The sequence below is a fragment of the Symphalangus syndactylus genome, chromosome 24, assembly GCF_028878055.3.
Source record: "Symphalangus syndactylus isolate Jambi chromosome 24, NHGRI_mSymSyn1-v2.1_pri, whole genome shotgun sequence".
NCBI classification, from domain to species: Eukaryota; Metazoa; Chordata; class Mammalia; order Primates; family Hylobatidae; genus Symphalangus; species Symphalangus syndactylus.
This window is the reverse complement of record NC_072446.2, coordinates 34,171,768-34,188,840: the sequence shown is the minus strand read 5'-3', so window position 1 is coordinate 34,188,840 and position 17,073 is coordinate 34,171,768. Positions and strand designations below refer to the sequence as shown.

At 45.4% G+C, this 17,073-nt stretch overlaps 1 protein-coding gene across 1 annotated transcript in view; it reads left to right on the top strand.

Annotated features, from left to right (window-relative positions):
* LBP (lipopolysaccharide binding protein) overlaps positions 1–16,327 on the top strand; it is a 32,567-nt gene extending 16,240 nt beyond the window's left edge. Inside the window, exons 7-15 of the mRNA XM_055265187.2 lie at positions 2,497–2,588; positions 3,098–3,274; positions 5,678–5,737; positions 7,893–8,060; positions 9,721–9,788; positions 10,262–10,304; positions 12,052–12,115; positions 12,922–12,998; positions 15,940–16,327. Coding sequence (XP_055121162.1) covers positions 2,497–2,588; positions 3,098–3,274; positions 5,678–5,737; positions 7,893–8,060; positions 9,721–9,788; positions 10,262–10,304; positions 12,052–12,115; positions 12,922–12,998; positions 15,940–15,984 — 794 coding nt within the window. The 3' untranslated portion in view covers positions 15,985–16,327. The remainder of the gene's footprint in view (positions 1–2,496; positions 2,589–3,097; positions 3,275–5,677; positions 5,738–7,892; positions 8,061–9,720; positions 9,789–10,261; positions 10,305–12,051; positions 12,116–12,921; positions 12,999–15,939) is intronic.
* The last annotated feature ends 746 nt before the right edge of the window (positions 16,328–17,073 follow it).

Sequence of the window (17,073 nt, the reverse complement as noted above, 5' to 3'; positions counted from 1 at the left end):
TGTCTCAAAAAAAAAAAAAAAGAAAGTAAAAATTAAAAGTTCATTTTTCTCCCCCAACTTTTCTTCCAAGAAGTAACCTCTGTTTTGGGTGTATCTTTTCAGATATTTTCTTTGCATGTACAAATATAAATACATGTAAGTATATGAATAGACATTCATATATGTATTATTTTGTTCACGAAGCTATGTGTATATGCATAATTTTAAATATGTATGTTCATATACACATAGTATAGGCATCGTTCTAGATTTCTTTTTTTTGAGATGGGGTCTCACTCTGTGTCCCAGGCTGGAGTGCAGTGGTGTGATCTCGGCTCATTGCAGCCTCAACCTCTTGAGCTCAAGTGATCCTCCTGCCTCAGCCACCTGAGTAGCTGGGACCACAGGTGCATGCCACCACACCTGGCTACTTTTTGTATTTTTTGTAGAGACAGGGCTTCTTTATGTTGCCCAGGCTGGTCTCGAACTCCTGGGCTCAAGCGAGCTGCCCACCTCAGCCTCCCAAAGTACTGGGATGACAGGTGCAAGCCACTTGATTTCATTTTTAAAAACTTTTTATTGAAGCATATTTATAGAGAAAAGTGCTCAAATCATAAGTGTGCTGTTAAAGAGTTTTTACAGGCATGTAACCAGCTCCCAACCAAGAAACAGAACATGGCTGGTTTTTCAGAGCCCCTGGTGTCCCCCTCGGTCACTGCCCAGCCCTCCAGGGTCACCACCATCCCAACTTCTACCAGCAAAGATTAGTTTTGCACTTCGCACATGAATGCAATCAGACAATATTTTGAGTCTCTTTTCAAAAGCCAGAAGGCTTTCTTTGTTCAACTTTAAAATATGAGGTCAGGGCTGGGCGTGGTAGCTCACGCCTTTAATCCCAACACTTAGGGAGGCCGAGGCGGGTCGATTATCCGAGGTCAGGAGTTCGAGACCAGCCTGGTCAACATGGTGAAACCCCGTCTCTACTAAAAATACAAAAATTAGCCAGGTGCCATGGTGGATGCCTGTAGTCCCAGCTACTCGGGAGGCTGAGGCAAGAGAATCGCTTGAACCTGGGAGGCGGAGTTTGCAGTGAGTCGAGATCACGCTACTGTACTCCAGCCTGGGCAACAGAACAAGACTCTGTCTCAACAAAGAAAAAATAAATAAATAATAAACAAAATAAAATATGAGGTCAGGTCAGGCTTGGTGGTGCACACCTATAATCCCAGGACTTTGGGAGGCCAAGGAGGGAGGATCACTTGAGTTCAGGAGTTCAAGGCCAGCCTGGGCAACATGGCAAAACCCCATCTCTACAATAAATAGAAAAATTAGCCAGGCACAGTGGTGTGCACCTGTAGTCCCAGCTACTTGGGAAGCCAAGGTGGGAGGATCGCTTGAGCCCAGGAGGTCAAGGCAGCAGTGGGCTGAAATTGTGCCACTACACTCCAGCCTAGGCCACAGAGTGAGATCCTATCTCAAAAAGAAATGAAATAAAATAAAACATGAGGTCAATGCATATTGTTGCGTGCACCTGTAGTGTAGCTGGTTTATTCTCCTTGCTGCATAGTATATCACCATGTAGATGTTTCCCCATTTATCTGTCCATTCTACTGTTGAAGGCCATCTAGGGGGTGTTCAGTTTTAGGCCATTATCGATAGTGCTGCTATGAATGTCCTAGTACCTGTGGTCACCTGTCTTTGGGTATATGCCTGGGAGTGAAATTGCAAGCTCATCATATCATGTGATATGCCCAGATTCAGCATTATCAGATCCTGCCAAACAGTTTTCCAAAGTGGTTGTAACAGACCTTATTATGTTAACAGCCGTGTAGTATTCCACCACATGGATGTGTCTTCATTTATTTAGTAAGTCCCCCACTGATGGACATTTAGGTGTTTTGCTGTCCCTTGCTATTGCCAACAGGGCTGCAGGGAGCCATCTACAAGTAGAGTCCCTGGATCCAGGGTGCACACATTAAGCTTGGAGGGGGAGACCCTGATAAATTATCTGAGATGTTCTCTGATGCCTTGGCTCCCAAGCCCCTATGCGGTTACTTGCTGACATCACCTTTACCAGAGGTCCAGGTCGGCAACCCAGTACTGGGACCTGGAACATTCGTTCGTTCAGGGTTTTGGAGGGGAGTGTCTGGGCCCTCTGGACATGACATGCCTGACTTTCCTGGTTATTGGCTCAGCATTAAGCTCCAGGTGTGGCTGGAGAGGTGAATCCTGGACTTATGGGGTGTGTGTGTGTGTGTGTGTGTGTGTGTGTGTGTGTGTGCTTGTCTGGAAACTGCTTAGGCCCTAGGCTGAGCATACACCCCCACCACTGTTAACTCATCCAAGGGAATCCATGTAGTCTCTTTCTTGAAGAAGCAATTCTTTGCCTCAGGGCCGGGCTAGTAGGGGGATTCTGAAGAAAGTCACAGGGAATGTGAGTCAGCCAGAGCCCTTGCCCCTCCTCCAGCAGCTGAAAGTGTCACCTGGCCCCTAATTCTGCCCTGTCCTCGTTCACAGTTACAACAGAGATTGACAGTTTCGCCGGCATTGATTATAGCTTAGTGGAAGCCCCTTGGGCAACAGCCCAGATGCTGGAGTTGATGTTTAAGGTGAGGGTCCTGGGGCCGGGCTGCGTGGGTGAGGCTTTCCCTCAGGGTCAGCCATCCTTTGGGCCACCTGTCCCCCCAACTTCAGATCTGTCCTCATCTTCCCAGTGGTTCCCGCTTTGCTGAGGGCCGGGTGATACGGAGTGGTGGGGAGTGTTCCCAGAGCTAAGATTCTCCCACGGCTGTCTTACACCTCTCAGGTCTTAACGCTTCCCTCCTCCTTCTTCCCCTACTTTGCCTTGCCCATCATGCAGAAGAGGCCAATCAGAGTGGGGCTTAGGGAGTGTAGATGGGCCTAGGGCATATAGAGGGGCTGGCCAGGACGTCCTGTGGGTTAATATAGCAAAGCTTCTGGCGAGCTTTTCATTAAAAGACATAACACTGCCTTTAATGGTGGGGTTTTAGGCAGTGCTCCAGCCAGCGTCCTTTCATCAGACTGTGTAGGGGAATACCCGGCCCCAGCCCCAGGAAAGGCTTTGCAAAGTCCAATTGAACCCTATTTCCCTCTACAGGGTGAAATCTTTCATCGTAACCACCGTTCCCCAGTTACCCTCCTTGCTCCAGTCGTGAGCCTTCCTGAAGAACACAACAAAATGGTCTACTTCGCCGTCTCGGATTATGTCTTCAACACAGCCAGCCTGGTTTATCACGAGGAAGGGTATCTGAACTTCTCCATCACAGATGACATGGTGAGGATGGTGGCAAACAGGTCTCTCAAATGAACACGTAACCTACCGCTCCTTCCTTCTTTCCTTTTCACCCCTGTTGACATCAGTCAAATAGTAAGTTATAGCTAAGAGAAAAATCAACACCCAGAAAAATATGTTAGCACAATCTCCCTTTTTACCTTGGCAACCAAGAAACTCAAAGCCAAAGTTCTTTCTCCCATGGCTGGGTGTGATGGCTCAGGCCTGTAATCCCAGCACTTTGGGAGCCTGAGGCGGGCGGATCACCTGAGGTCAGGAGCTCGAGACCAGCCTGGCCAACATGGCAAAACCCTGTCTCTACTAAAAATACAAAAATTAACCAGGCGTGGTGGTGTGCGCCTGTAATCCCAGCTACTTGGGAGGCTGAGGTGGGAGAATCACTTGAACCCAGGAGGCGGAGGTTGCAGTGAGCCAAGATCGTGCCACTGCACTCCTGCCTGAGCAACAGAGTGAGACCCTGTCTCAAAAAAAAAAAAAAAAAAGCTCTTTCTCCCTTATAACAACTGTGGAAGACTTTGCAGCTTGCTTATCTGTGTTTTGCTTTTCTAGATCTGTTTACTAGTCTAGACTTGTTAGTCTAATTTGTATTTTCTCTCATCCTGATGATTTCTGGAGGTTTATTAAAAAATATTTTAGTGAATGAGGCCGGGCAAGGTGGCTCAGGCCTGTAATCCTCGCACTTTGGGAAGCCAAGGTGGGTGGATCACCTGAGGTCAGGAGTTCAAGACCAGCCTGGCCAACATGGCAAAACCTCATCTCTACTAAAAATACAAAAATTAGCCGGGCATGGTGGCACATGCCTGTAGTTCCAGCTACATGGGAGACTGAGGCAGGAGAATTGCTTGAGCCCAGGAGGCAGAGGTTGCAGTGACCTGTGATCTCGCTACTGCACTGCAGCCTGGGCAACAGAGTGAGACAGCATCTCAAAAATATATATATACATATATATGTATGTATATATGTGTGCATACATATATATGTGTGTATATATGTGTCTATACATATATGTGTGTGTATATGTGTCTATACATATATATGTGTGTGTATGTGTGTCTATACATATATATGTGTGTATATGTGTGTCTATACATATATGTGTGTATATATGTGTCTATACATATGTGTGTATATATGTGTCTATACATATATATGTGTGTATATATGTGTCTATACATATATGTGTGTATATATGTGTCTATACATATATGTGTATATATGTGTCTATACATATATATGTGTGTATATATGTGTCTATACATACATATGTGTGTATATGTGTATATACATATATGTGTATATATGTGTATATACATATATATGTGTGTATATATGTGTATATACATATATGTGTGTATATGTGTATATACATATATGTGTGTGTATATATATGTGAATGAGGCAGGATAATACATGCAGTGATAAATGCATATATTTTCAGAGAAAAGGAAATAAAGACCAAGTGAAAATAAAGCACAATTATAAAGAAACTGAGCCCGTAAATTAATTCCTTTAACATCTCAAACCTGTCTGGGAGCTTCCTTGTAGCTAAAGTGAAAAAGATACATGATTTCATGATTCATGGTGAAAAGGAGAGCGTCTTCCTCACACCCCCAAAACAACTGTTTCCAATGCAGCTTTGTATAGGAGACTGAATTTTATGGTGGATCTCACCTTTAATGGTTCTTCAGTTTCTCTAATATTTCTGGGTTTCAAAAAGTTGTTTCTTGAAGCCCTTCATAAAGGTTGAGGCCTCATGAATAATGTCAGGATGGTGGGAGAAACAGTGGTCCAGCTTACCCTGGTATAAGTCAGGGGCCGTCTGGCAGATGAAGGGTCGTTTTGTCCTTCGGATGGCCTCCTACACCTGCACAGGCCTTTGCTTCTGGCATCGTGTTTGGTTTACCCATCCTACTGCGGCACAGGCCCCTCTTTCAGTGGGATGATAATAGCTACGTTTTATGGAGCACTCACCATGTGCTGGGCCTTGTGCTAGATGTTCGTTTAGCCCTCACAGTGACTTGAAGGTGGGGACTGTTGTTATCCCCATTTTATGGATAAGGAAGTTGAGGTTCAGGGAGATAGAAAGGCTGGGCTGAGATCACAAAGTCAGGACACAAACCGAGGTCTGTGTGACTGCAAACTTCACCCTCGCAGACCCTCTGAGTGGGACCCACACACCAGCTACCCCCCGGGGAGAGCAGGCAGGACGCTGGAGACCCATGTACTCTGCTTGGGTGAATGCAGGACAGGCATCTCCTCCCTGCCAGGGTAACCCAGGCCGTGGAGAAGCGACAGTCTTGCACATCCCTCCGTCTCCCCAATCTTCTTTAGACCTTCAGCTCCAGTGGGAGCACCCTAAAACTTCTTCGTGTCTCTTTGCTGCAGATACCACCTGACTCTAATATCCGACTGACCACCAAGTCCTTCCGACCCTTCGTCCCACGGGTAAGGAGTCCCTTAGTTCCCCGTGAGTGCAGACCGAGCCTACTAGACTCCAGAGGTTTCTCTTTAAAACCTCTGCATCTCTCAGCTTGACCAAGAGTCAGAAGGCCAGGATGAGACTCCCACTGAAGGCTGGGGTGCTGCTCCCTTCAAAGCCTAAATGACAGAGGCCGAGCCCCATATCTTGTGGGACTACAGCTTGTCCAATCTTTTATTGGTGTTATCTAAGAATCCCAAGGAATGCTGGCATAGTCCATAAAATGTGCCCTAATGAATAGCAGCTAACAATTACAGGGGGCTTCCTAGGTGCCAGGCACGTTCTTGGTTCTTTAAAAAATTATTTTTTGGCCAGGCATGGTGGCTCATGCCTGTAATCCCAGCATTGTGGGTGGCCAAGGTGGGCGGATTGCTTGAGTCCAGGAATTCAAGACCAGCCTGGGCAACATGACGAAACCCCATCTCTACAAAAAATACAAAAATTAGCCAAGCGTGGTGGCACACAGCTGTAGTCCCAGCCACCAGGGAGGCTGAGGTGGGAAGATCACCTGAGGCTGGGAGGTTGAGGCTGCAGTGAGCTGTGATTATACCACTGCACTCCAGCCTGGGCAACACAGTGAGACCCTGTCTCAAAAAAAATTATTAAAAATATTAGTTTTTGAATGGGTAATAAATTCTCAAGATTCAACATTCAAAAGATCTAAAAGGTTATAGAGTGGAAAGTCTCACATCCACTCCTATCCCCTAACCCCCCAGTTCTCATCTCAAATTTGCCAATATTACCAGATGATGCATATCTTTCTGATGATATTCTATGTATATACAGGTTCAGTATCTCTTATCTGAAATGCTTGGAAAAGCAACTCTGCCTACCTTCTTAATGAAGCATTTTACCCCCTCAGCCTTCCAAATGTCTCCCTTCTAGAAGAGGACGTAGGTTTTACATATACATAACCAAAAGGTCCATGGGAGTACTGTTTTTCCACTAATGTCCTCCTAAAAAGGAAGAGTCTTGCCCCAAATTACCTACCTATCTCTAGTTACACAAAAAACTAAGAGCACTTTTGAAATGGTGGAATCTAGGGCTGGTCGTGGTGGCTCACGCCTATAATCCTAGCACTCTGGGAGGCCAAAGCAGGAGGACTGCCTGAGGTCAGGAGTTCAAGACCAATCTGGACAACATAGCAAAGACTCTGTCTCTATTTTAGAAAGAAAAGTTAAAAAAAAAAAAAAGAAGTCTTCTGTAGAATATCATATTAAAAGAATAATAACAGAAAATTAAATATTTTTTTAAAAAAAGAAATGGTGGGATCCAGTTGTGTCGTATTTCAAAAACAATGGCATCTGATCTCAGCATGCCCAGTTAGCAGAGTGTGATGAGGGGATGGAGAAACCTCGGGAGAGGTAAAGAGGGAGAAAAAATGGGCCCCACTTTTCTGGAGGACAATTTGGCAATACCTGCTGAAAGCTTTAAAAGCATTGCTGGCCAGGCGCCGTGGCTCACACCTGTAATCCCAGCACTTTGGGAGGCTGAGGTGGGCAGATCACCTGAGGTCAGTAGTTCAAGACCAGCCTGGCCAACATGGTGAAACCCCGTCTCTACTAAAAATACAAAATTAGCCGGGTGTGGTGGTACACACCTGTAATCCCAGCTACCTGGGAGGCTGAGGAAGGAGAATCTCTTGAACCCCAGAGGCAGAGGTTGCAGTGAGCTGAGATGGCACCATTGCACTCCAGCCTGGGTGACAAGAGCAAAACTCCATCTCAAAAAACAAAACAAAAAAAGAAAGCATTGCTGTCCTTCAACTCAGCAATTCCACCTCTAGGAATGTTTTCCTGAAAAGAATAGCCAAGGGTGCTCACAGGAGGTGGTCATTATAGTGGCAAAACTCTGGAGACAACTTGATGCCCAATAGAGTTTAATCCATCACAGGACCCATACACAACGAAACACAACACAGCCATGAAATAGATGGTGCAGACTCTGTGTCTGACATGGAGAGATGGCCAGTTTTGCCACTAGGAGAAAAAGGCACAGAGAATTTTGTTGGAAATAAAATCAATCGAAAGCAACTTCCAGCTTTATCTGACTCCCTCAGGCCTCTCCTGGCAGACTTGTATATTTTCTTCTCTTGATGTAATCTCCTAATTCTGTTCCCAGTTAGCCAGGCTCTACCCCAACATGAACTTGGAGCTCCAGGGATCAGTGCCCTCTGCTCCACTGCTGAACTTCAGCCCTGGGAATCTGTCTGTGGACCCCTATATGGAGATAGATGCCTTTGTGCTCCTGCCCAGCTCCAGTAAGGAGCCTGTCTTCCGGCTCAGTGTGGTAAGGTTCAGAGCCTTTGCAAATGCTGTTCCCTTTTCCCCACATGCTGTTCCCTTTTCCCCACATGCTGTTCCCTTTTCCCCACATGCTGTTCCCTTTTCCCCACATGCTGTTCCCTTTTCCCCACATGCTGTTCCCTTTTCCCCACATGCTTTTCTCCCCACTCACCACCTGGATAATTCCTCCAGGTCTCAAATATAACTTCCCCAGAGAGGGCTTTCTTGCTGGCCCTTACCCCCAATCTACCTTACGCCCCTTGCCACTTTTTCTTGTAACACCCCATTATCTTTCTTCTCAGCGTTTACTACAAAGATGCTTTGTAGCTGTCTGTAGGTGTATTTGTTTAAGGCATGTATCTCTCACTATGTGAGTCTGGGCTATTGTGGGGAGAAAGGTATACCGGTCTTTGTCTGTTTGCTCTGTTGTCTATATTTGACGCTGGGAGACTACATTTCCCATGCTTCTTTGCACTCTGATTTCCACCCAGGTCAGCCAATGGGAGGTACAGTCAGGAGAATGAAGGTGGGGAGGAAAGATGAAGACAGAGTACTATTTCCTCTTTCTTTGCCACGGCAGAGTCTCTGACTGTGACTATGCCTCTTCCATGGTGACTTCCATAATTCTACCTCCACTCTTTGTTCCTCTAGTCCTGGGGTGGATACAGCCTCCTGTCTCTGCTAATCTCTGGGTGGCCTCACCAATGCTTTACTAGCTTCTCAACAATTCCATCACTTGTATAACCAATTCCCTGTATTAAATTCCCTCTGCATTAAACATTGAGAGTCAGTTTTCCTTTTTTGATGGACTCTGTCTAATAGGGAAGGGATGCTGGGTCCTTTGGGGGCCTTGCTCCCTGGATGGAGAACTCTGCTCTCTTGTTTCTTGACTTTTGAAATCAACAAGTCAAATCTCTGCCAGGGTAATTCTTCCTAGAGGCGATATCTGCAATTTAATATTGTTGTTATCAAAAGTGTCATTATTAATATATTTTAAATTAAAATATAATTTATTGTCTGGGTGTGGTGGCTCACATCTGTAATCTCAGCACTTTGGGAGGTCAAGGCAGGAGAATCATATGAGGCCAGGAGTTTGAGAGCAGCCTGGGCGACATAGCAAGACTCCATTGCTATAAAAAAGAAAAAACAAATAGCCAGGCCTGTTGGCATGCACCTGTAGTCCTATCTACTCAGGAGGTTGATGTGGGAGGATCACTTGAGCCCAGGAGATTGAGGCTGCAGTGAGCCATGATTGCACCACTGCACTCCAGCCAGGCGACAGAGAGAGACTCCATCTCTAAAATAATAATAATAATGTATTATTGTTGTTGTTACTAGGGCTGAATCTTGACCTGAGATAACTAGAAATGATCCTTTTTAAAGCTTTCCAAGGGTAGGTACTCTATACCTTCTCTTAGTAGTCTGTTCAAAGTTTAACTGCTATCATAAACAACAATTTCAAGTAAATATGTTCAAGTCCAAGTTCAAATATTGTTTGAGCACCTACAGTGAGCCTTCTGGGAGTCTATAATCTAGTGGACAAATTTCCTGCTTTAGCTCATTGAGCTGTTTGTTGAGAGGAGACAGTTGGTCTCTCCTCATCATCCTTCCTATACATACAACCTTCATCACTTACACCTGCTTCCTTCTACTGGCATTTCCAGGCCACTAATGTGTCCGCCATCTTGACCTTCAATACCAGCAAGATCACTGGGTTTCTGAAGCCAGGAAAGTAAGTTGGCCTCCTACCCACATGGGGGTGCTCAGTTGGACTCCATCTGTATACTGTAGCTGCTTCTCTGTAGCTGGTGGGAAGGGGGGCACCATTTGGAAAGGACACTTACATTTCACCCCAATTGGCCCAATTCTTCTGCCCCACTGGTCCTGCCCCCACAAATCTCAAACTGTTAAAGAATTCACTAAGACTGTTACTTCTTAATGTATGAATTTTAGACGCCAGCTATATTAACTTCCTGAAATGATAAAGAGTGAGCTTTTTGACACTATCTCATCTGCCCTGTGGCAGTCTTCCCGGTATCATTGTATCACTGCTTTTAGTTCCTCAGTCATCTTTTCCACTCCTGCTGCCGCCCTACCTTTGGCCCTGTGCCTTCTCAAGCCCACCCATTCTCGCTTCTGGGGACCCCCGCTTGGCTTAAACTAGCATAAAGCGCACACCTTTGAATCTTCACTGATTCATTACAGGGTAAAAGTGGAACTGAAAGAATCCAAAGTTGGACTATTCAATGTAAGTTGTTGTTTTTTTTGATGACATGATTAGATTGTTAATTAATTTGGGGTGTTTCCTAAGCAATTGCTATGGCACCTATAATAGGAAATACAAAACGAGAAGAGTTGATTTTTTGCCCTGCAGAAGTGTAAAAGGTCTCGAAAACACAAGACACAGGGCCAAGGAACAGTTATATCCTAATATAAAACAATATATAATTAAGTCATCTACTGAACAGAATTCTCTTAACTGCAAGAGACAGAAAGCCAATTGAAATTGTCTTAAGCAAAAAGGAGAAATATATAGGACTATGTAATTGAAAAGCAAAAATAAATGAAAAAAAGACCAGAGGTTTCAGGCATAGCTGGATCCAGGTGTTCTAATTAGTGCATCAAGAATCTCTCTCCATCTCTCTGTTCTGTTTTCATTTGTGTTAGCTTCACTCTCAGGCAGGCTCTTCCAATTGGTAGCAAGCCCCAGAGTTTCCTACAGTTTCCGTTTTTTTTTAAATTTGCACACACAAAAAAAAATCTCTGTGCTAGCTCTCATTGGACTAATCTTAGGCACCCAGTCTCAAGCCAAGCACGGTGGCCAGAAGTCAGCCCAGCATGGATCTCATCTACACTCCAGGAGGCAGGATTTGCAGTCAGCTAAATCCAAATCATACAGACCAAGACTGGCGAGGAGGGTTGTTCCCTGGGGGAAAATAGATTGTTATCAAAACAAGAGGGATTAAGTGCCGAGCAGGTAAATCCAAGAAGTGATTTCCACAAGGTAGAAAAAGTGGTGAAGCAGATGGCCCCATATAAAAGGAGGAAAGAGAATGTGAAAATCGGTGTGGGCCAAAGTTATGGAGAAGAGCTTTCTGGAAAGAGGGAAGGAGGAGCTGGGTAGACTTTAATGTGTAGTCGTTGGCTTCTCTTTTACCATTCCATGATGCTGGCCTCCACTGACCACCTCCACCTGTGCCCTGCCTCCCAGACTTTCCCGAAGCACTTACGAAGTGGAAACAAACACAGAAGCTGTGGGGAGAGACGCAGGGACCCTGAGGCTAACTCCTTTCAGAGAACAAAGGGTGGAGTGAATCATGGTGCACTCATATTGTATCTGTGCATGTTTACCGCAAAGTAAAACATTCAAGTAAGAAGTTTCACAAAAATCCATCCTGTCGGGTTTTCAGAGCATGAAATGTAAAAACAAAAACTATAGACTCAGATACATTTAGATTCAAAACCTGATGCTGCTGCCCAGTTTGTAGTAAGTCCCTTGCATTCTGTGGGCCTCAGTTTCCTGATATGTGGGATAGGGACATTAATATGAACTTTGAGGGGTTGTTGTGAAGACTGAATCAGACATACACGTAAAGCTCTGAGCTCTCTGCTTGGCATATAGTGGGAGTTAAAAGTTGTGTTTCATGATTTTGGTAGAGAAACTTACTTTGTTTTTATTAAATTTTTTAAATTATGCAGGTAGTTCAGGAAAAACATTCTCACTGTAAATAAAACTGAATACTAAAGATAAGGCTAAGGACAAATCAAATGTTGATGTTCTTCCTTTAGAGGAAAGACTGTCGGGTGTGTAACTTTCCAAAATTTTTCTATTCACTTGCATACTAAATGTTCATCTCAAAAGAGTTTTATCTTATAAAATAGTAGCATGACGTAATACTAGTTTGCTTTTTCCAAGCGTTTTGCTATGTTGGCACACACAGAACCACCGTGTGGCCATGTGGCGATGTAAATGTATCTCTCCTGTTCTCCTCCAGGCAGAGCTGTTGGAAGCGCTCCTCAACTATTACATCCTTAACACCCTCTACCCCAAGTTCAACAGTAAGAATCACTGTGGATTTTTCCAAGTCAAAAGCGAACACTGCTGTCTGGAGGAAAGAGAGTTGGACTTGGAAAACAGGGCTCTCCTGGGGGCTGTATGACCGTGGGCAAGCCACTTCTCTCTGAGCTTAGCGACCTGCCTGTGACATGGGATTGTTGAAGTTGGCCTCATCTCCCTCCAGGGCTCTAATGAGGGTTGGGGGCTGGGACAACTCTTTGGAGCACGGGAAACCTCCTTATAAGCGGGAAAGGGGGACACATGGAAGTGCCCCACATCCTGAAGAGGCAGGTCAAAGACTGAGGATCAAGTTAATGTAGAAGGCACAAGGCAGCTGCCTCTGAACCCACATCTCCCAGTCAATTGCCCAACTGCCTAGTCAAAAAAAGAAAGCAAAAGACTTAAACCCTGTTTCCATGAAGCTTTGCTTCTTTTGGCTGCAACAGAGAGCAGGACAGGGCAAAGGGCAGGGAGCGGACGCCCTGTTCCTTATCTTATCATGAATGTGTGCTTCCTCCAGACAGCACCATGCCTGACAGCTTAGGCTCCCAAGCCAGCCTCCCTGGGTTTAAATCCCCTTTCTGCCACTTCCTAACCGTGTGACCTAGAACAAGTTACTTGGCCACTCTGTGCCTCAGTTTCCTTATCTGTAAAATGGAAAGAATAATCACACCTACCTCATAGTCTTGGAAATCATTAAATGGGAATATACTGAATATAGAGTTTGCAGAGAACATTTTTGGTAAAAATCTGTCTCTAATTATTATTTATTCACCAATCTCTTTCAATGTTGTGCTTCAACCTCCAGATAAGTTGGCCGAAGGTTTCCCCCTTCCTCTGCTGAAGCGTGTTCAGCTCTATGACCTTGGGCTGCAGATCCATAAGGTCGGTGGGTTCAGGAGGGCTCTGAGGAGGTGTGAGGGAGGAGGTGGTTTGCACGCTAGCTTCAGAGGCCATGACTCGTGGGTGACACCCAGCCCAGCCCTGCAGCTGGGAAAGTCTGGCCAGGGTCAGGACGGGTGCTCCTGGGCCTTGCCATATGCCACAAAGCCATCCACGTGTCCTTCAGAAAGTGGCACCTCTGCTGGTGCAGGCGGCATTTGACACAGCCCTATGCCACCACCACGTCCCATCCCTAACATGAGGGGCCTGAGGGAAGCTCAAGACCAGCTCGTCTTGAAAATACTGCAGGCCGGGTGCAGTGGCTCACGCCTGTAATCCTAGCACTCTGGGAGGCCGAGGTGGGTGGATCACCTGAGGTCGGGAGTTTGAGACCAGCCTGGCCAACATGGTGAAACCCCGTCTCTATTAAAAAATACAAAAATTAGCTGGGCATGGTGGCAGGTGCCTGTAATCCCAGCTACTCAGGAGGCTGAGGCAGGAGAATTGCTTGAATCCAGGAGGTGGAGGTTGCAGTGAGCTGAGATCATGCCACTGCACTCCAGCCTGGGCAACAGAGCAACACTCTGTCAAAAAAAAAAAAAAAAAAAATGAAAAGAAAAGAAAAGAAAGAAAGAAAAAAAGGAAAAGAAAAGAAGGAAAATACTGTAAGTCCTAGACATAGCATTAGGTCAGGTACTGAAAGTCATTTGTAAGTTTTAAGCTCTTCTTCTAAATTTTTAGGTTGAAGAGCTTTATTATAAATACATGTTTGGCGTGCCTCCCCATTTAAACAAATACTACAACCATATATACTTTTTTTTTTTTTTGAGACAGAGTCTGGCTCTGTCACCCAGGCTGGAGTGCAGTGGCGCGATCTTGGCTCACTGCAACCTCTGCCTCCCAGGTTCAAGAGATTCTTGTGCCTGAGCCTCTGGAATAGCTGGAACTACAGGCTCCCGCCACCACTCCCAGCTAATTTTTTTTTTTTTTTTTTGTATTTTTGGTAGAGACAAGGTTTCACAATGCTGGCCAAGCTGGTCTCAAACTCCTGGCCTCAAGTGATATGCTCACCTCAGCCTCCCAAAGTGCTGGGATTACAGGCATGAGCCACCATATACAGCCAACAATATATACATTTAAAAACATTATTCATAAATCTATTGCTCCACTATAACCACAGTTTGAATTTTAGTGTACTTCTAGTGCCTTTTGTTTTAAGGGTTTTTTTTTTAAGTTTGTTTGTTTTGCACAGTTGCATTACTAGTGCTCATACATGTTTTCTTTCTTTCCCTTTTTTTTAAACTTAAAAAAAAATTTTTTTTAGGCCAGGAGCAGTGGTTCATGCCTGTAATCCCAGCACTTTGGGAGGCCAAGGCAGGCGGATCATGAGGTCAAAAGTTTGAGACTAGCCTGGCCAACATGGTGAAACCCCATCTCTACTAAAAATACAAAAATTAGCTGGGCATGGTGGTGCACACCTGTAATCCCAGCTACTCAGGAGGCTGAGGCAGGAGAATGGCTTGAACCCAAGAGGCAGAGGTTGCAGTGAGCTGAGATCATGCCACTGCACTCTAGCCTGGGCGACAGAGCAAGACTCCATCTCAAAAAAAAAAAAAATTAACTTAAGGTTCTTTTTTTTTTTTTTTTTTGAGATGGAGTCTTGCTCTGTCACCCAGGCTGGAGTGCAGTGGAGCGATCTCGGCTCACTGCAAGCTCCGCCTCCCGGGTTCACGCCATTCTCCTGCCTCAGCCTCCCGAGTAGCTGGGACTACAGGCGCCCGCCACCACGCCCGGCTAATTTTTTGTATTTTTAGTAGAGACAAGGTTTCACTGTGGTCTCGATCTCCTGACCTCGTGATCCGCCCGCCTCGGCCTCCCAAAGTGCTGGGATTACAAGCGTGAGCCACCGCGCCCGGCCAACTTAAGGTTCTTTTTTAAGCTTAACTTAAAAACTATTTTAATATCAAGTGAAATAGTGAAAAACTATTTTCACTACTCAAACTATTATTCTGACCAAGCATTTTGTGGTCTATCTGTGCTTCCAATTTTCACGTTATCTTTTGAGGTGAGATGAACTGGGTTGGCAGACTCATTAGCAGGAGGGGGATGCTGCGCTGTGCCTGGTACATTGTTAACATCAGAAAATAATAGCCATCAAAGGGAATGAAGGGCAGGGGGGTGATTAGGAACCTAGAAACACTGGCCAACTGTTCTATCTAAAAAACAAATGTTGAAAGCCCTTTTTGGGCTCTGAGATACTCAGCACTTAACTGCTCTTGAGTATTTATAAGTAGTCAGACAGATCGTTGTTCAAAGCAAAGACTGAGCGACAGTTCATACCATCGGCCTCAGTTTTCTCCTCTGTAAAACGGGACATAACCCAAATGTCACTGAGCTTTTGTGATGATTAGAGGGCAAGTATGATAGCTTCTAGCTCAGTGTTTGACACGTGGAAAGCAATTAGATTTATTATATATTATAATATTCATTAGAATTTTGAGGTCAACTCTGTCCATGTGTCTAACCATCTAAAACAAAGGATGGATCACTGTGAGAAAGAACTGAACTTGGCCTTTGGTTCAGAATTCCTGCCCCTCTGGGTGATGGAAACGTAAGAAGAGCAGGAGAGTACGCCTTAGCAGTTCACAATTTTTCGTTATTTGCCAAGGAGAGAAAATTTAGGTGACATGAAGGACACTTAGAGGCCTGCCAGGCAGCAGTAGCTTGGGGAATGACAGATGGATCTCTACCTTGGAGAGGGCAGCTGGGAAGAGCTGTGCTTTACGGAGAGCTTGGGGACTGAGGCACACTTGCAATTTATGCACTGACCTGGATTCTGGCAGAGCTTGTGTTTCGTGAGACGTGGGCTCCCTTTCAATCCCAGGTGCATCTTTTTGGAATAGAGGATGCTCTTTACCATCCTGTCCTGTCCTGTTTTTCCTAGGACTTCCTGTTCTTGGGTGCCAACGTCCAATACATGAGAGTTTGAGGACAAGAAACATGAAGCTTGGAGGTCACAGCTGGATCTGCATGTTGCATTTCCAGCTGTGCAGCATGTCTCAGAGATTCTTGAAGAATGAAGACATTTCTGCTCTCCGCTCCGGGTGTGAGGTCTGCTTGGCCTCTGCCTCCACCATCCTCCTCTTCACCAGGTGCATGCATGCCCTCTCTGATTCTGGACTTTGCTTCCCCTCCAGGAGGGACCACCCTCCCCGACTGGCCTGGGATGTCTTTACAAGCAGGCACTGTATTTTTTATTTGCCATCTGATCCCCATGCCTAGCAGAGTGCTGGCACTTTGTAGGTCCTCAATAAATATTTATTAAATGATGAGATGATGGAATCACCTGGTATTCTAGCTGAGCCTCATCACGGCCTGCCCTCTTCTGACCTCAGGGGTCTTTGGACAGTCAGCCCCATCTATGGTCTCCAAGGCCCGTTTCTCATCGCCGCTGCTATGGGAGCCTCAATGAGAGAACCAGGGATTCTGTACATCACTTAGCCATGGATCTGGCGCTGGTGCTCCGTCTCTAAGGCCCTTGTCCTGTCTCAGGCAGGGGCTCACTTCAACATCGCTCCCTCCCTCATTTCTTGCCTGCTACAGCCAGGGGAGCCAATGATCTCCCAGAGCAAAAACTCAGCCTCCCGCTGCTTTTGCCCCATTGAAGCAGGTGTAAATTAGGAGGAAATGGATCTGTCACTAAGTTTTTGGTCCAACCCCGATAAAAAGCTCATCCAACTGTTGTTTATGAGCCCCAAGCCTGGAGGGAGAGGCCATGATTTCTAATTACTGAACAATGAGCCTTTGATCAGACTAATAAAGAGTCATTTCCAAGTTATGTAGTTGGACTCCCAGGGACTGGGAGTCAGAAGACTCGTTTGATAATTTTTTTATTGTGTTAATGAGCAGATGGATGGAGCTTCAGGCTAGCAGATAATTCACAGGGAATAATCCCATTTACCCTGTGTGTGACAGAGATGTGTTCCAAGATGGGACGATGTGTTGTCGCCCAGCTGGTGGCAGGGTAAGCTGTGGCTTCATGTCCTCTCTCCTGTCTAAATTTTTGTTCATTTGTTTG